The 20,385-nt window shown below is 43.6% G+C and overlaps 1 protein-coding gene across 1 annotated transcript; it reads right to left on the reverse strand.

The window, feature by feature from the left end:
* Positions 1-18,705: 18,705 nt before the first annotated feature.
* On the reverse strand, positions 18,706-19,851 carry LOC125520556. Its single transcript, XM_048685509.1, has 2 exons — positions 19,619-19,851; positions 18,706-19,469 (listed from the first exon to the last, which is right to left on the reverse strand). The coding sequence occupies exons 1-2, from the start codon at positions 19,624-19,626 to the stop codon at positions 18,887-18,889; spliced, it is 591 nt and encodes a 196-aa protein (XP_048541466.1). The 5' UTR covers positions 19,627-19,851; the 3' UTR covers positions 18,706-18,886.
* Positions 19,852-20,385: the final 534 nt, after the last annotated feature.

A 20,385-nucleotide genomic window follows, 5' to 3' on the forward strand; every position in this document is an offset into this window, starting at 1 on the left:
TGACCAAAAAAGCTTCTCTGTGGCACACCCTTCCTGCGCTTGGTAAAATCACGCTGCATCGGAGGTACTCTTCGGCAGGTCCAAGAATGCATCTGGCAAGCTCCACATCTGATTAAGCGAGGAATACTTCGGATCGCCGAATTTAGTATGTAACAAGAAAGGCTTATCAGCCGCTATCTCCCCAGCTTTCCGGATCTCCTCCCGAGCCGCTCTAGACTCGGACCGCGCTTCTCTTGCCTCTTGTAAGGCCTTGTCGAGATCGGTCGCTTTGGCTTTATTATCCTTCTCGAGGAATTCGCACTGGACAGTGGTTTCCTCTAGCTCGCGCGCCATGACAGAAATTCTCACCTCACACTGGCGTCGAGTAGCCTGCTCGGTTTTTAATTCATCAACTACCTTATTGGCAGCCAAATTGCTCATCCGGGCTTGCTCCTTGGCTAGAGCAAGTTCAGCCCGAAGGGCCTCCACCGCGGCAGCACCATCTGCAGTTATGCGTGTCTTAGTATACAATTCTAGCTTCATGCATATATTATCATACATACATATACTGACTACCCCAAAAACATACCTTGCGCCTCGTCAAGCCGCCTGTTGATAAGCGTGATGTCATCATCCGCCTCGTCAATCTTCCGCTGCAGATCTGCCACCTCTGTGGATCGGACAGTAGCTGGGGAGGTAACAGCCTGTGTTCCAAGTATTTAGATTATTTCTTGGACATATCTTTTTGATCCTCTGATCGCCTCCCTTGGAAATCCAATCAGAGTCTTAGGGGCTACTATATATACACAGGAGTACTTTGTGAATAAAACACAATTGAAAGCATTACAACACAAACCTCGAAGTCTCTTAGCAGGCTCGTGAAGGCCTCATTCAATCCGCTTTTTGCGGACAGGACCTTTTCAACCACCATACCCATCAAGGTATGATGGTCCTCGGAGATGGACGCCTGTCGCAACATGCTCGTCAATATATCCGGCGCTTCTGGATCTCTAGAAGCTGCTGTAGTAGCACGGCCTCCCTTCGAAGGGACATGTTCATTCGCCCCTAGAGTTGTCTCCGGCTGAAAGCCGGACAGTCCGGGGCCTTTATTGTTGGCCCCTGGACCTTGGGCTACCGAAGTATCACCTTCGGTTAGTGTTTTCATCATCCCTCGCTTCACTTGTGGATCAGGAGAGACCCTCCGGGACGACACCTCGAAGTCGTCCACCCTATTGGGCGAGGATACTGGTGGAGGCGACTTGCTTTCCATCATCTCCGGGAGAAGATCCCCCGAGGAAGAGGATTGTTGAGGAAGACTGTGCGCCGAGCTGCAAAAACATATATTCTAGATGTTACCCTGGTCACAGGAGAGGAACGGGGTATGTGTAAAACACCCTTGTTTGCTTACGACTTAGGCTTGTCCTCGCCGAGGGACTGCGTGATAACGTCGTCCTCCAAGCCCGAGCCGCCCGACAGGGGCATCTTGCCTCGCTTGGGAGCCTTTTCCTCCCAATCTTTGGAGATGGCCCTTTTCTTACCATGGGGAGAATGAATGTTGGCCTCTCCTTTACTTTTGTCTTTGGGCGATGGGATTTCTGTCTCCCCGGACACAGTATCTAATATATCTTCAGGATGGAGGCCACCTTCGGTCCTCCTGCTCTCCATCTTGTCCTCCTTCACAGGCATCTGGTACGGTGTCGGGGCCAGCATCCTTGTTAATACGGAATCAGCTGAGTCTTCGGGAAGGAGGGCCGAACACCTGATCTGCTCTACTTGCTTTGTCCAGCCCTAGAAGCGGATAGCGTGATCAGTGTCACGCTACGACATACATTGCTGAAAAATTGTTCGGAAATAGAGCGCTTACCGAGGTATCCGGACATCGATCACGAAGGGCTTCTACATCAACACCATAGCCCCTCCGATGAAGTGTGAGTAGTTTACCTCAGACCTACGGGTCCATAGTTAGTAGCTAGATGGCTTCTTCTCTCTTTTTGGATCTCAATACAATGTTCTCCCCCTCTCTTGTGGAGAACTATTCGATGTAATCTTCTTTTTGCGGTGTGTTTGTTGAGACCGATGAATTGTGGGTTTATGATCAAGTCTATCTATGAACAATATTTGAATCTTCTCTGAATTCTTTTATGTATGATTGGTTATCTTTGCAAGTCTCTTCGAATTATCAGTTTGGTTTGGCCTACTAGATTGATCTTTCTTGCAATGGGAGAAGTGCTTAGCTTTGGGTTTGCGGTGTCCTTTCCCAGTGACAGTAGGGGCAGCAAGGCACGTATTGTATTGTTGCCATCGAGGATAACAAGATGGGGTTTTCTTCATATTGCATGAGTCTATCCCTCTACATCATGTCATCTTGCTTAAGGCGTTACTCTATTTTTAACTTAATACTCTAGATGCATGCTGGATAGCAGTCGATGAGTGGAGTAATAGTAGTAGATGCAGGTAGGAGTCAGTCTACTTGTCTCGGACGTGATGCCTATATACATGATCATACCTAGATATTCTCATAACTATGCTCAATTCTGTCAATTGCTCAACAGTAGTTTGTTCACCCACCGTAGAATACTTATGCTCTCGAGAGAAGCCACTAGTGAAACCTATGGCTCCCGGGTCTATCTTTATCATATTGATCTCCTACTACTTAGTTATTTCCTTTTCCTTTATTTTACTTTGCATCTTTTATCATAAAAATACCAAAAATATTATCTTATCATATCTATCAGATATCACTCTCGTAAGTGGCCTTATAGGGATTGACAACCCCTATTTGCGTTGGTTGTGAGGATTTATTTGTTTTGTGCAGGTACGGGGTACTCGCGCGTAGCCTCCTACTGGATTGATACCTTGGTTCTCAAAAACTGAGGGAAATACCTACGCTACTTTGCTGCATCATCCCTTCCTCTTCGGAGAAAACCAACTCAGTGATCAAGAGGTAGCAAGAAGGATTTCTGGCGCCGTTGCCGGGGAGGTCTATGCAAAAGTCAACATACCAAGTACCCATCACATACCCTTATCTCCCGCATTACATTATTTGCCATTTGCCTCTCGTTTTCCTCTCCCCCACTTCACCCTTGCCGTTTTATTCGCCCTCTCTCTCTATCCTCCCTCTCTTTCTCTATTTGCCTATTTTTGCCCGCTTGCTTTCTGTTTGCTTGTGTGTTAGTTTGCTTGCTTGTCACGATGGTTCAAGATAATACTAAATTGTGTGACTTCACCAATACCAACAATAATGATTTCATTAGCACTCCGATTTCTCCTCTTATCGATGTTGAATCTTGTGAAATTAATACTGCTTTGCTGAATCTTGCCATGAAAGATCCGTTTTCCGGCCTTCCTAGTGAATATGCCGCTACCCATCTAAATAGCTTTGTTGATTTGTGTGACATGCAAAATAAGAAAGATGTGGATAATGATATTGTTAAATTGAAGCTATTTCCTTTTTCGCTTAGAGATCATGCTAAAGCTTGGTTTTCGACTTTGACTAAAAATAGTATTGATTCATGGAATAAGTGCAAAGATTCTTTTATCTCTAAGTATTTTCCTCCCACTAAGATCATCTGTCTTAGAAACGATATTATGAATTTTAAGCAACTTGATCATGAACATGTTGCAGAAGCTTGGGAGATAATGAAATTAATGATACGTAATTGCCCTACTCATGGTTTAAATTTGTGGATGATTATACAAAATTTTAATGCCGGATTGAATTTTGCTTCTAGAAATCTTTTAGATTCGGCCGCGGGAGGCACTTTTATGGAAATCACTTTAGGAGAAGCTACTAAGCTCCTAGATAATATTATGGTTAATTATTCTCAATGGCATACTGAAAGATCTACTAATAAAAAGGTGCATGCGATAGAAGAAATTAATGTTTTGAGTGGAAATATGGATGAACTTATGAAATTATTTGCTAGTAAGAGTGTTTCTTCTGATCCTAATGATATGCCCTTGTCTACTTTGATTGAGAATAATAATGAATCTATGGATGTGAATTTTGTTGGTAGGAACAATTTTGGTAACAACGCGTATAGAGGAAATTTTAATCCTAGGCCTTATCCTAGTAATCCCTCTAATAATTATGGTAATTCCTACAACAATTCTTATGGAAATTATAATAAGATGCCCTCTGATTTTGAATCTAATATTAAAGAATTTATTACTTCGCAAAAGAATTTTAATGCTATGATTGAGGAAAAATTTCTTAAGATTGATGATTTGGCTAGGAACGTTGATAGAATTTCTCTTGATGTTGATTCTTTGAAACTTAGATCTATTCCACCTAAGAATGATATCAATGAGTCTCTCAAAGCCACGAGAATTTCCATTGATGAGTGCAAAGAAAGAACCGCTAGGATGTGTGCTAAGAAAGATGCATTTATAAGAGCGTGTTCTTCTAGTTCCTATGAAAATAAAGATGAAGATCTAAAAGTTATTGATGTGTCCCCTATTAAATATTTGTTTTGCAATATGAATCTTGATAATGATGGGACTGAATATGATCCACCTTTACCTAGAAGGCGTTCCAAGAATTCGGAATTTGTTGATCTTGATGCTAAAATTGATAAAAGTGGGATTGAAGAAATTAAAACCCTAGATGTTGCTAAACCCACTATTATGGATTTCAAGGAATTTAACTATGAAAATTGCTCTTTGATTGATTGTATTTCCTTTTTGCAATCCGTGCTAAATTCTCCTCACGCTTATAGTCAAAATAAAGCGTTTACTAAACATATCGTTGATGCCTTGATGCAATCTTATGAAGAAAAACTTGACTTGGAAGTTTCTATCCCTAGAAAACTTTATGATGAGTGGGAACCAACTATTAAAATTAAAATTAAATATCATGAATGCTATGCTTTATGTGATTTGGGTGCTAGTGTTTCCACGATTCCAAAGACTTTGTGTGATTTGTTAGGTTTCCGTGATTTTGATGATTGCTCTCTAAACTTGCACCTTGCGAATTCCACTATTAAGAAACCTATGGGAAGAATTAATGGTGTTCTTATTGTTGCAAATAGGAATTATGTGCCTGTAGATTTTATTGTTCTTGACATAGATTGCAATCCTTCATGTCCTATTATTCTTGGTAGACCTTTCCTTAAAACGATTGGTGCAATTATTGATATGAAGGAAGGAAATATTAGATTCCAATTTACATTAAGGAAAGGCATGGAACACTTTCCTAGAAATAAAATTAAATTACCTTATGAATATATTGTGAGAGCCACTTATGGATTGCCTACCAAAGATGGCAATACCTAGATCTATTCTTGCTTGTTATGCCTAGCTAGGGGCGTTAAACGATAGCGCTTGTTGGGAGGCAACCAAATTTTATTTTTATTCCTTGCTTTTTGCTCCTGTTTAGTAATAAATAATTTATCTAGCCTCTGTTTTTATTGTGTTTTTTTGTGTTTAATTAGTGTTTGTGCCAAGTAGAACCGTTGGGAAGACTTGGGGAAAGTCTTGTTGAACTTGCTGTAAAAAACAGAAACTTTAGCGCTCGCGAGAACTGCTGTAATGTTTATTTGGAAAGTGATATTTAGTTAATTATTTTTGCAGATGATTAATAGATAAATTCCTCACGTCCAGAAATTTATTTTAGAATTTTTGGGGCTCCAGATCTTGCGCTAGCTACAGATTACTACAGACTGTTCTGTTTTTGACAGATTCTGTTTTTCGTGTGTTGTTTGCTTATTTTGATGAATCTATGGCTAGTAAAATAGTTTATAAACCATAGAGAAGTTGGAATACAGTAGGTATAACACCAATATAAATAAAGACTGAGTTCATTACAGTACCTTGAAGTGGTCTTTTATTTTCTTTCGCTAACGGAGCTCACGAGATTTTCTACTTTAAGTTTTGTGTTGTGAAGTTTTCAAGTTTTGGGTAAAGATTTGATGGATTATGGAACAAGGAGTGGAAGGAGCCTAAGCTTGGGGATGCCCATGGCACCCCCAAGATAATCTAAGGACACCTAAAAGCCAAATCTTGGGGATGCCCTGGAAGGCATCCCCTCTTTCGTCTACTTCTATCGGTAACATTACTTGGAGCTATATTTTTATTCGCCACATGATATGTGTTTTTCTTGGAGTGTCTTGTATTATTTGAGTCTTTGCTTTTTAGTTTACCACAATTATCCTTGATGTACAAACCTTTTGAGAGAGCCATACATGATTTAGAATTTGTTAGAATACTTTATGTGCTTCGCTTATATCTTTTGAGTTATATAGTTTTGCTCTAGTACTTCACTTATATATTTTAGAGCACGGTGGTGGATTTATTTTATAGAAACAATTGATCTCTCATGCTTCACTTAGATTATTTTTAGAGTCTTAATAGCATGGTAATTTTCTTAAAATCCTAATATGCTAGGTATTCAAAGTTAGTAAAATTTCCTTAAGAGTGGTTTGAATACTAAGAGAAGTTTGATGCTTGATGATTGTTTTGAGATATGGAGGTAATAATATCAAAGTCGTGCTAGTTGAGTAGTTGTGAAATTGAGAAATACTTGTGTTGAAGTTTGCAAGTCCCGTAGCATGCACGTATGGTAAACGTTATGCTACAAATTTGAAACATGAGGTGTTATTTGATTATCTTCCTTATGAGTGGCGGTCGGGGACGAGCGATGGTCTTTTCCTACCAATCTATCCCCCTAGGAGCATGTGCGTAGTACCGAGGTTTTTGATGACTTGTAGATTTTTGCAATAAGTATGTGAGTTCTTTATGACTAATGTTGAGTCCATGGATTATACGCACTCTCACCCTTCCATCCTTGCTAGCCTCTTCGGTGCCGTGCATTGCCCTTTCTCACATTGAGAGTTGGCACAAACTTCGCCGGTGCATCCAAACCCCGTGATATGATACACTCTTTCACACATAAACCTCCATATCTTCCTCAAAAAGCCACCATACCTACCTATTATGGCATTTCCATAGCCATTCCGAGATATATTGCCATGCAACTTTCCATCATTCCGTTCATCATGACACATTCATCATTGTCATATTGCTTACCATGATCATGTAGTTGACATAGTATTCGTGGCAAAGCCACCATTCATAATTCTTTCATACATGTCACTCTTGGTCCATTGCATATCCCGGTACACAGCCGGAGGCATTCATATAGAGTCATCTTTTGGTCTAGTATCGAGTTGTAATCATTGAGTTGTAAATAAATAGAAGTGTGATGATCATAATTTTCTAGAGCATTGTCCCAAGTGAGGAATTAAAAAAAAAAGAGAAAGGCCATAAAAAAGAGAAAGGCCATAAAAAGAGAAAGGCCATAAAAAAGAGAAGGCCCAAAAAAATGAGAGAAAAAGAGAGAAGGGAGAATGTTACTGTCCTTTGCCACACTTGTGCTTTAAAGTAGCACCGTAATCTTCATGATAGAGAGTCTCTTGTTTTGTCACTTTCATATACTAGTGGGAATTTTTCATTATAGAACTTGGCTTGTATATTCCAACAATGGGCCTCCTCGAGTGCCCTAGGTCTTCATGAGCAAGCAAGTTGGATGCACACCCACTAGTTTCTTTTGTTGAGCTTTCATACATTTATAGCTCTAGTGCATCCGTTGCATGGCAATCCCTACTCCTTGCATTAACATCAATTTGTGGGCATCTCCATAGCCCATTAATTAGCCTCATTGATGTGAGACTTTCTCCTTTTTTGTCTTCTCCACATAACCCCCCTCATTATATTCTATTCCACCCATAGTGCTATGTCCATGGCTCACGCTCATATATTGCGTGAAAGTTTATAGGTTTGAGATTACTAAAGTATGAAATAATTGCTTGGCTTGTCATCGGGGTTGTGCATGATGAGAGCATTCTTGTGTCACGAAAATGAAACATGACTAAACTATAAGATTTTGTAGGGATGAACATTCTTTGGCCATGTTATTTTGAGAAGACATAATTGCTTAGTTAGTATGCTTGAAGTATTATTATTTTTATATCAATATGAACTTTTGTCTTGAATCTTTCGGATCTGAATATTCATACCACAATTAAGAAGAATTACATTAAAATTATGCCAAGTAGCACTCCGCATCAAAAATTCTGTTTTTATCATTTACCTACTCGAGGACGAGCAGGAATTAAGCTTGGGGATGCTTGATACGTCTCCAACGTATCTATAATTTTTGATTGCTCCATGCTATATTATCTACTGTTTTGGACATTATTGCGCTTTATTATCCACTTTTATATTATTTTTGGGACTAACCTATTAACCGGAGGCCCAACCCAGAATTGCTGCTTTTTTTGCCTATTTTAGGGTTTTGAAGAAAAGGAATATCAAAACGGAATGAAACCTTCGGGGACGTGATTTTCTCAACGAACAAGACCCGGGAGACTTGGACCCTATGCCAAGAAAGGAAACAGGAGGCCACGAGGTAGGGGGCGCGCCCACCCCCACCAGGCGCGCCCTCCACCCTCGTGGGCCCCCTGTTGCTCCACCGACGTACTCCTTCCTCCTATATATATCCACGTACCCCCAAACAATCAGATACATACTCCTTCCTCCTGTATGATTGGTTATCTTTGCAAGTCTCTTCGAATTATCAGTTTGGTTTGGCCTACTAGATTGATCTTTCTTGCAATGGGAGAAGTGCTTAGCTTTGGGTTCAATCTTGCGGTGTCCTTTCCCAGTGACAGTAGGGGCAGCAAGGCACATATTGTATTGTTGCCATCGAGGATAACAAGATGGGGTTTTCTTCATATTGCATGAGTCTATCCCTCTACATCATGTCATCTTGCTTAAGGCGTTACTCTATTTTTAACTTAATACTCTAGATGCATGCTGGATAGCAGTCGATGAGTGGAGTAATAGTAGTAGATGCAGGTAGGAGTCGGTCTACTTGTCTCGGACGTGATGCCTATATACATGATCATACCTAGATATTCTCATAACTATGCTCAATTCTGTCAATTGCTCAACAGTAATTTGTTCACCCACCGTAGAATACTTATGCTCTCGAGAGAAGCCACTAGTGAAACCTATGGCCCCCGGGTCTATGTTTATCATATTGATATCCTACTACTTAGTTATTTCCTTTGCTATTTACTTTGCCTTTATTTTACTTTGCATCTTTTATCATAAAAATACCAAAAATATTATCTTATCATATCTATTAGATCTCACTCTCGTAAGTGGCCTTATAGGGATTGACAACCCCTATTTGCGTTGGTTGCGAGGGTTTATTTGTTTTGTGCAGGTACGAGGGACTCGCCCATAGCCTCCTACTGGATTGATACCTTGGTTCTCAAAAACTGAGGGAAATACTTACGCTACTTTGCTGCATCATCCCTTCCTCTTGGGGGAAAACCAACGCAGTGCTCAAGAGGTAGCAACATGACCGAGAAATGTCTCCGGTCAATAACCAATAGCGGAACCTGGATGCTCATATTGGTTCCTACATATTATATGAAGATCTTTATCGGTCAAACCGCATAACAATATACGTTGTTCCCTTTGTCATCAGTATGTTACTTGCCCGAGATTTGATCGTCGGTATCTCAATTCCTAGTTCAATCTCGTTACTGGCAAGTCTCTTTACTCGTTCTGTAATGCTACATCCCATAACTAACTCATTAGCTACATTGCTTGCAAGGCTTATAGTGATGTACATTACCGAGAGGGCCCAGAGCTACCTCTCCGATACACTGAGTGACAAATCCTAATCTCGATCTATGCCAACTCAACAAACACCATCAGAGACACCTGTAGAGCATCTTTATAGTCACCCAGTTACGTTGCGATGTTCGATAGCACACTAAGTGTTCCTCCGGTATTCGGGAGTTGCATAATCTCATAGTCATAGGAACATGTATAAGTTATGGAGAAAGCGATAGCAGTAAACTAAACGATCAAAGTGCTAAGCTAATGGATGGGTCAAGTCAATCACATCATTATCTAATGATGTGATCCCGTTCATCAAATGACAACTCTTTGTCCATGGCTAGGAAACTTAACCATCTTTGATTCACAAGCTAATCAAATAGAGGCATACTAGTGACACTCTGTTTGTCTATGTATTCACACATGTACTAAGTTTCCGGTTAATACAATTCTAGCATGAATAATAAACATTTATCATGATATAAGGAAATATAAATAACAACTTTATTATTGCCTCTAGGGCATATTTCCTTCATTTATATGGGTGTTTTTTTCTAAGTTACAACTCTTGTTCTTTTGAAGATTTATTGAATCGAGTTGTAAACTTAAACCCAATGGTGGTCTGATACTTTTGCTATGGTCTTCTGCATGCTATTTCCTCATATATGTTAATGCATGCATGCTGAATTACATCAGTCACCATATTTCATCATGCATTTCAAATTCTTCATATCATATGTTAAATGCGTGTATGAAGTACAAGATATAGGGGGAGATCTCCATGATTCTACTCTTCAAATGTGCATTGCTTCAAAAGCAAATTCCTCACTGTGCACATCTTCAGGGGGGTTCTTCTATATCTTGCAATCAAATTCCTCAATATCAATATTTACACTTCGTATGTTTATCCCCGTTGAAAACTTAACCTATATTATCATCAGTCACCAAAAAGGGGGAGATTGTAAGTGCATCTAGTGCCCCTTAGTGATTTTGGTGTATTGAAGACTTATAGGTTAAGGGACTAATGCGTTTGTGAGTGTACACAGGTATATAAGTCTATGAGGAGTTTGATATTTACAGAGAAAGTCGACCCCTAAAAATGAATGTCTTCAACTGAAGAGTTTGGATTTCTAAAGACTTTCTGAAGACTTTGAAAGTGAAGAAATTGGTGTGACCGTGAAGACTTGTTATTCATATGAGGAACATGAAGCGTGAAGACTTTTGTTTTCCACTACTAGAATTAGCTTATTTGCCATCTGCCAGTTCTTTGCCGTCCGCTGGCGGACGGCAAAGAAGGTATTTGCCGTCAGCTTAAGGAAAACGGACGGCAAAGAACTGGCAGACGGCAAAGAAGGTCTTTTCCATCAGCCTGTTCTTTGCCGTCCGCTGGCTGTAGGTAGAGCTGGCCCCACTAAACGAGTTAATTAAGGAAAACTTAACGGCGCCCTCTTTGCCGTCTGCTAGCAAACGACAAAGAGGAAACAAAGCGGATGAAAAAGGGTGGGCGGACGGCAAAGATTCTTCCTAACTAACGGCCGAGCCCCACCCTGCCCCTTCTCTCTGTTTCTCTCCCTCTCTCCTCTCCGCCACCCGCCGCCGCTTGCCCCGTCGACCCACCATCCCGCCGCCCCCCACGCGCCGACGCCTCGTCGCCCCACCACCCCGCCGCCCCACCACGTTGCCGCCCCACCGCCCCACCGCCCCGGCGCCCCCTCCACCCGCCCACCACCCGTCGCCCCCGGCGCCACCGTGGCTCCATCTCCCTCGCCTCCCTACCGGCTCGGCGCCGCCGCTCACTGCCCCGGCGCCACCGTCGCCCCCGTCACCACCGCTCGATCCGGTGAGTTATTTTTTTCTTTTTTCTTTTTCTTTTTTGCTGTTAGATTTAGTGTTAGATTCAGTTTAGTTTTAGTGTTAGATTTAGTGTTAGATTTAGTTTAGTTTTAGTGCTAGAATATGTAGAAGGGGGAGAAGAAGAAGAAGAATAAGAAGAAGAAGAAGAAGAAGAGGGGAGAAGGGAGGAAGAGGAGGAGCAAGAAGAAGAAAGAAAAGAAGAGGAAGAGGAAACCCTAAACCCTAGTTTTAGTTATAGTTTTACTTTAGTTTTAGTTTCAGTTTAGTTTTAGTTTTTATTTTTAGTTTAGTTTATTTTAGATTAGTTTTAGTTTGAAGAAGAGGGGAGGAGGGAGAAGAAGAAAGGAAAGAAGAAGAAGAAGAAAGAAGAAGAAGAAGAAGAAGAAGAAGAAGAAGAAAGAAGAAGAAGAAGAAGAAGAAGAAGAAGAAGAAAAGGCTGTCACGTGCCCCGACCATGACCCACACCCCGACCTGACCCCGACACCCCGACCCTGACACGGCACCCCGACCCCGACACGCCACCCCGACACCCCGGCACGACACCCCGACCCCCGACACCCTGACACCACACCCCGACCCCGACACCCCACCCCGACACCATATATATTTTTTGATTTTGTTATGAAAAACATCATATATTATTATTCATGTCGGTATTTTTTATGTTGTATTAATTTCATTTACTCTTTGTCATGGCAGGTGTTGAAAGATGGTGGGCGCTGGTCCGGAGCGCTCCGAGGCCCCTTCTTCGTCGGCGCGTGGTGGGAGGTCTTCCATTCCACCCGCACAAATCCGACGGGCGTTGCTGGACAGTATGGCGACACCACCGGGCCCTTCTTCATCAACCGCGGTGCCCAGCAGGGGACGAGGAAAGGGAGGGAAGAAGAGAGGAGCTGGAGCACGTGGTCGCGGGAGAGGAGGTAGGGTGACTGCTAAGGTGCCTTCCTCGCCACCACCCCCAGCTATTTCACCCGAGCACGTGACTTCTAGGGTGCCTTCCTCGCCGCCACCCCCAGCTGTTTCACCCGAGCACATGAGGAGGAGGTTACACGGACTCCGGTCCACGAGCCTTGGGTCCACGGGCCTTCGGCCCACGATAGTTGGGCCCACGAGACCCCGGACGAGCACACGTCTGGATGGGGTACCTGGCCGGATCAGCCTGAGGGGGCGAGTGGCCATGCTGATGATGGCGGGGAGCCGACTGATATTGAGGAGGAGGGGGCACTGTCTACCAGCGTGGTTGTACACGGCTCCCGTCCGTGCCGGTGACCCGTGAGCAGAGGTGGTTGATTTTCCCTGATGGGAGAGGTAAGTGCATTTAATATTTGTGTACCTTCTACATTCACGTTTCTTCAAATATCTAATGCGTTGGCCTTGTCATGCTGCAGGGGTTGGGACCACCATGAGAAGGTCCGCCGGCCCAACTCCATCCTTGGAGTGCTTTGCTGGCAAAACTTCCCAGGGTTTGTCACGTTGCCTGGTGAGGGTCGGCTTCCAGAGCTTGGATTGAGCTGGGAGCACTACTTGGCTGCCCCGGCCCCGCCGGGTGAGATTATCGACGGTGTCTTGTGCAACACGAGGGCAGACATGGTGATCAGAAAGTTCTGGGTAATTTCTCCTTTACACAATTAAAAATCTTCAACTAGCTAGTTATTAATTGTACTAGTCAATATTGTCTCATTTGATTGCAGACATTCTAGAGGTGTGAGGAGGGATACGAGGAGGAGGCGGCAAATGTTATCGAGAACGTCTGCAAGCGCCTACTACAGAACTTACGGCACGAGGCTCGGGTGCAGGCTGTTCGAGACTACTACGCCTTGCGTGGTATCAAGAAGCCCAAGCCGGCGTGCCACGAGAAGTTCCTGAGTAAGGAGCAATACATGAAGGTAATTCTTAATGCCTTGTACTTACTTCCTTCATTTATTAATTCATAGCTGTAGCGCTCAAGTTTCTATTTGCTAACTTAGGCGCCTCCGAGATGGTGTGCGGATCGGATGGATTGATGGGAGGTGTTGGTCAATGAGTGGTGCTCAAAAGAATGGCTAGCCATCCACAACACGGCCAAGGACAAACATGCCCAAATGGAAGGTGTGCCACACCATCAAGGCAGCTCCAACTTATATCAGTACGGGCAGAACTGGGTATGTGGTTTGCTTCATGATTCATGCAATTCATTCATCATGCTAGCTTGAGCCCTTTAATTACTAATTTACGTTCTTTCTCTCTTTCAGGCACACTACAATAAGGTGGATAAGGTGCCAGAGGTGTACGACCTCTATGCCATGGCCCATACTGCCTCTTACAAGAAAGTCAAGGCATTCTCTCTGTCTGACCTCGATGATGCAAACAACTTCACCAACATCTCCTCCCACGACAAGCTCGTGAAATATAGAGATGAAGGGAAGGCGAGGAAAGGGGAGGACTTTAACCCGAGCCAGGGTCCCATTGATCCAGAGCTGGTGATGATAGCTGGTGGCGGGAGGTCCCATGGCTCGATAGCCATTGGAGATGGACCGATCCGTTGTCCTAGCACTCTCCCGGAGATCAAGGTGCGCCAGTCGAGATCCGCTCCTGAGATAAGGCCTCGTGAACGGCCAGTCCAACTCGCCTTCAAGGTTAGTTATACGTACTCAACTACCTTTCTACATTACATTGTGTGTGCTTCCATCAATGATTACAAATGCTAACAAGGAGCGGTGTTGCAGGCTGCTATACAGAGTGAGAGAGATAGAACGGAGAAACTTCTGTCGGAGGCGGCGGAGAGGCAGCGGGAGTTGGAGGAGAGGACAACAAAGATGTTGGAGGAGGAGAGGGCACGGAATGACATGCAGGCAAGGGAAATGTACGAGCTCCTTGTGGTAAGTTTCTTCTGCTGATTAGCAAAAACATTCATGTACTATTTGTCTCATTACTAACTAGTATGACTGAGTCATCAAAACTAAATGTGCAGTCTGTGTGTGAGAAGTCCGGTCAGACCGCTCCGCCGATGCCAGTGATTGCTCCTGGGACGACGGTGAGTTTAATTTGAATGGACACTACTTGCTAGTCTGAACATTTGAGTGTCATCATGCTAATGAGACATTGGAAATGATCTTTGGTGCAGCGTAACTCCAGACAAGCATCGCACGATCCTTCTCCAGGTACCGGCACGAGCCAGCCCGCTCCCACACCTCCATGATCACGGTAAGTTTCTCTAGTGTTTTGCTTAACAAATGCATAAAGACCTAGACTTAGCTTTATTTCCTCCAAAATGACTTAATAAGCTTACTGACCTCCAAAACCATCCATTTTACCTAAGTTAGATCTAAAACGATCTATACTTAGCTTTGTTTCCTCCAAAATGACCAAAGTTAGCTCTAATATGCTTAGTTAACTAGGTTTGCTCAATAATGACATGTACTTAGCTTACTTATGTCAAAAATGGCATAATTAGCTTAGTTAGCTCATAAACGATCCATTTTACCTAAGTTAGTTCTAAAATGATTCATTTTACCTTAGTTAGCTCATAACCGATCCATTTTACCTAAGTTAGTTCTAAAATGATCCATTTTACCTAAGTTAGCTCATAAACGATTTATTTTACCTAAGTTAGCTCTAAAACGATCCATTTTACCTTACTTAGCTCATAAATGATCCATTTTACCCAAGTTATCTCTAAAATGACCCATCTTACCTAGGTTAACTCCAAAATGATCCATCTTACCTAGGTTAGCTCTAAAATGATGCATTTTACCTAAGTTAGCTCATAAGCAATCCATTTCACCTATGTTAGCTCATAAACGATCCATTTCACCTATGTTAGCTCACAAACAATCGATTTCACCTAAATTAGCTCATAAATGTCATATATTCTTCTTCTTCTTCATTTTCTTCACCATCATCATCTTCTTCTTCTAATCTTCTTCTTCTAACTTTCTTATTTCCCATTTTGCAGAATTCATTCGCTTCACGGAAGCTTGCATATGTGGAGTGCTTGTTTGGATGAACTATGTTTCTTTTGTATCAATGAACTATGCATGTATGCTTTGATGACACTATTGTAATATGTATGGTTGGATGGATGTATGTGGAACTTTCTATGTATGGTTGATGGAACTATACATTTATGATGAAATTATATGTGTTGGATATCTCATATGTTTGCTATGAACTTGCCATGTGAAAAATATATATGTATCATCTATTTTTTGTAAAAATGGTTGAGTATAAGAAAAAACAGAAAAAAGAGGCAATGCAGACTCTTTGCCGTCTGCCACCGACGGCAACGGGCTCTTTGCCGTCCGCCGCAGACGGCAAAGAAGCCATGTGGCAACCACCTGTGTTTTCTGGTAGCTGACCATTTGGTCAATTTGCCTACAGTGGCAGACGGCAAAGGCCTGATGCTCTTTGCCGTCAGCCACGGACGGCAAAGACTGTCGTTAGCCACCTAACGGACTAACAACGAGTTTATTGCCGTCTGCTTTCTTTGCCATTCGCCGCTGATGGCAAAGGCTCCTTTGCTGTCCGCGTCAGGAAGCAGACAGCAAAGAAGGTCTTTGCCGATCCTTTCTTTGCCAGCGCCTTTTGCCGTCTGCGGCAGACGACAAAGGCCTTTTCCATCCGCCTTCCATGCCTTTGCCGTAGTAGTTGATTCTTGTAGTGTTCGTAGTTTCATTTTCTCTTTCTTGAGTCATAGGAAACACCGTACTGTTAATGGGGGTCGAGGTAAAACTAAGGAAAAGTTTCCAACTGATGCTCATCTCAAAATCCTACACCTACCAATCCCTTCGAGTGAAGCCATTGGAAATCTCATACAGTTCGATCAATTTCTTCAGTGACAAAGACGAAGTTTTTCTGGTCTCTGAGGAATTTGTTCTGACTGAGGAGTTAGGAATTCGCCAGTGTGGATTACCTACAAGTGAGGAACATGATAACCCTGAGGAATTTGATAGTCAAATTTCCGACTGTTGTTGTGCTACGCGTCAGCTGTCCCAAAATATCTACCCACCTAACGGTCATATCATTGAAGGGCATTAATGTCTTATCATGTCGGGCTGCTCCCTAGGCTATAAATAGCCGCCCCCTACAACCACTAACTGGTTGGCTGCTCCACGAGAAACTGACACTTGTCATTGGGAGCATCCCATCCTCCGAGGACTTTGAGAGAAAATCATCAAGTGAGGAAAAACCCAAAACCCCAAACCAAACACCTACAAACCAAAGTGAGTGTGCATCACTGAAGAGATTGTTCCTGTGTGGAACCGACGCTTGTTACCTTTGAGAACTGTGCATCCTCCAGATGGTTAGGCGTCATGGTCTAGAGCATCCAAGAGGAATTGTGGATCGCCGAGTGGCCGAGTCTGTGAAGTTTTGGAAGTCACCTGAAGACTTACCACGAGTGATTGGACGAGGTCTGTGTGACCTTAGTTCAAGGATAATACGGTGATGACTATGTGTCCGGGACTGTGTGTCCTCAGATTTAAATACCTAGCCGCTCTAACCAGATGTACAAATGTTACAGCAGTTGGAACTGCTCTATCAAATCATTGTCTTCACCAAGCTTACTGGTTCTATTTTCTCAACTCCTTCATTTCCTCATTACTATGTTATGTGCTTGTTCATATCTGTTTGAAGGCTTTGACTGAAGACTTTCTCAACCTCCTCAGTTCAATTTCTTCAGTCAGTTTATCTTCATCCTGTTTTATCATGTGCTTACGCTTTTTGTACTCTGTGTCCGTTTTCATTTCATCATGATATCCATGTTTATGTTATGTCATGTATGCATCTGAGTACTTATTCCGCTGCAAGTAGTTCTTCGCTCAGGAATTTCCTCACCCTGAAATTCCTCATCGAAGAATTCAAAAAAATCGTCTATTCACCCCCCTCTAGTCGAGTTAACGCACTTTCAATCTTTTCAGCCTTGTCATGTCGATACTTATGTAACTTGTACTTTGATCTTCATGATACAAGTGAGACACGTATTATCATGAAAAAAATATACACAAACCATTGCAATGTGTTTGTTAGAGCATCTACAACCGGACCTCTCAAAACCCGCCTCATACGCCCGATCGGGCTGCCCGGTCACTGCATTGTCATGATTTTTTGACCTAGACGGGCGCCTCAAACACCTGGTCTAGCACACGTCATATCCAGCCCAAATACGAGGCGAACGGGGGGGGGGGGGGGGGGGGGGGGGGGGGGGGGGCGTATGGGTGCCCCCGCAGACCCCGTTGCAGGTCGTAGCGGTTCCACCTGCAGCGACAGAAGCTCCTCCATCTTTCATCAGTGCAACAAAATTTTAGTCCCACATCACCTGCCGAGGCGGACGCCGCCCGGCTTAAAATGCTATGCTAGCGGATGGCGGCAAGCTTGGTTGTTGTGTAGGTCTATCAATTCTAGCATGTGTAATCGAGATATATTTGACACTAGATTGCATGTCATTGACTGATGATTGTTCATCGAGTGTCAAGTTTGTTTCGATCATATACGTTGATACCTCTACTACAATGACATTAGATTTTTATTTTGGTTTCATGCATGGACGTTGATTCAAAAAAAGACAAGCCCACACCAATTTTTTCTTTGTTAAGGATACAATCGACTAGCTCATTAGTCGGCGATGTGGGACTAATACAAGTGTGAAAATGTTAAATATGAGCAATTTCCGGTGCCTAGCCGGCTCAAGAGGGACAAGATGAGTGACGTTCATGGGCGTGCATGTAATAGATGTTTTGAAAATAGGATACGTGATTGTAAATTGTAAAATTTAAGGCATCGTCCGGTCACTGTCCAAATTTGCAACCTCCGGCTGCATATACTCTTAAGCCCGGGAGGCGGCTGCAGATACTCTTAAGCCCGGCAGTAGCGCGGAAGTGGAACATCACAGACCCAATTTTGTGCAGCGTAATGTTTGGCTCTAAAGGTTGCCCACGACTTCTAGTTGAGATGATCTAAAAGGCAAAATTGTTCGTCCCGACGAGTCACACAATTTTCATGGTGAACATCTTTTTCCGTTGGAAGCCATCTTAAGGATGAATCTTGCAAGCCAAAATCTTGTGTCAGCAATCTTGTTCTTTCTCTCTCTCCAAAATGTTAGCTTTAGGAACTTCTTGTGAAAAGTGGCCAACTTTATCGCCCAAAGTTGTTTAAATGATTTTCTCAGAAAATAAAGTTTTAAAAATCAACTTCATTGCTCAAAGTTTTACGATCGGCCCCCCATAGCTCTCTGAAACATTCAGTCAACGGGAACTCTCGTGGTTTGATCAAAGCTCTAATTAGCACGGCGATGCAACAATACATTGTACTACTACATAGACAGCTAAAACACCTCGGCACTCCACTAAAAGCTAAAAAAAACAAAAAAAACGAGACAGTGGCAACTGGCAAGCCGCAAGCAAGATCCATGGAACCTGATGTATCAGCGGCATCAATCTGTCAATCAGTGAGTGAAAGTGTAGAAGACGGTGCTGATGTACACGACGAGGGCGGTGGAGACGAGCCCGACGAGCCCCGCGGCGGCCTTGGCAGCCGCCCGGTTGCTGGCGCATCCCAGGGTGCCCAGCCGGATCTGCACGACCATCACCATGGACGCCATCAAGAAGACGCAGCCGACGACGGAGCCCACGGCGGAGGCCAGCATCCCGAGCCGGAGCAGGCGGGCGTCGATGTGGGCGTGCGTGTCGTCGGGGTCCTTGGAGTTGATGAGGTTGATCGCGAGCTTGAGGCCCTGCGCGACGAGGCTGGAGAAGAGGAAGGAGGAGAAGGCGACCACCTCGAGGACCAGCAGGGACCGCGCCACGTCGGGCCCGGCGTCGCAGGACGGGTCGCCGGCGAGGCTGCGCAGCTCGCCGGGGGTCGCGAGGGAGAGGCCCACGAAGACGGCCACCGTGAAGAGCGAGTTCACGTTGACCACCCCGTCCAGCGCCGTCACGTGCACGCTCGTCGTGTTCGCCGACAGCGCCGCCGGCAGCTTCCACTCGTAGCCGTGGTGCTGCCCGCCGCCGTTGCCGCGCTCGTCAGATCTGGGGCAAGCACGACCAAAAGGAAAACAGCATCTTCAGGCGCTTCCCTTCCAAAAAATGGAGTTCTTGGTCGGTGCAACCAATGCAAGAACATCTGGTTCGGATTCGAGGAGGTGAATCTGAGAGCGCGGGAGGTACAGAAGACTTACTCATCCATGGGGCGCCGGGAGGAGGCTGGATCGGATGCTTTGCTTCCTCAGATGCTGCTGTCTTGCAGATCGAGTTGCTTTTGCTTGTTGGGAATGTGGGGATCAATCAGAAGAATGAAGCGGAGAGCGTTTGGGGAACTGAGGGGCCAATCGCAAAACGACCGTGGCGACCGACCGACCGTCCGGGTGACATGGGTAGGTACGTGCCTTCACGCGGAGCTAGCAAGAATACCGTGCCTTGTCATCGAAATACGAGGCAGAAGCGAGATCAGGCTGGTTGTAACGAAAGTATCATAAGTCTAGCCATAGTGGGGTAATTTAGGTAGGAACTTAACATACTCCGAAATGTGGCAAGTATTTAATGAGGAGAGAGGTGTTTGAAGTAACATAATATGTTAATGTAGCATAGCGTTTTTTGAAGTAAAATGAGTCTATGAGGCAATAAATGAAACTATCTATGACACTACTACTAAGATACTTTGCACTATGGAGGTAGTAATTTAGACTAGTATCATATGCATGACACTAGTATAAGTTACTCCCCACTATGACCAGCCTAAGCGCTATCATACATGTCAATTAAATTTTTTGAATGAAGTGGCATATAATTAAATGAGGAAAAAAAGATGATATCATATCATGATACTTTATCATATTAAATGTTCTACTATTTTATGTCATACATGACAATTAATAAAACAACCTAACTTATGATATTATGCATTACGAAGGTAGTACTTCATCCGTATTTAAACAAATTTAGGATA

Source organism: Triticum urartu, chromosome 7 (genome assembly GCF_003073215.2).
Source record: "Triticum urartu cultivar G1812 chromosome 7, Tu2.1, whole genome shotgun sequence".
Classification (NCBI taxonomy): Eukaryota; Viridiplantae; Streptophyta; class Magnoliopsida; order Poales; family Poaceae; genus Triticum; species Triticum urartu.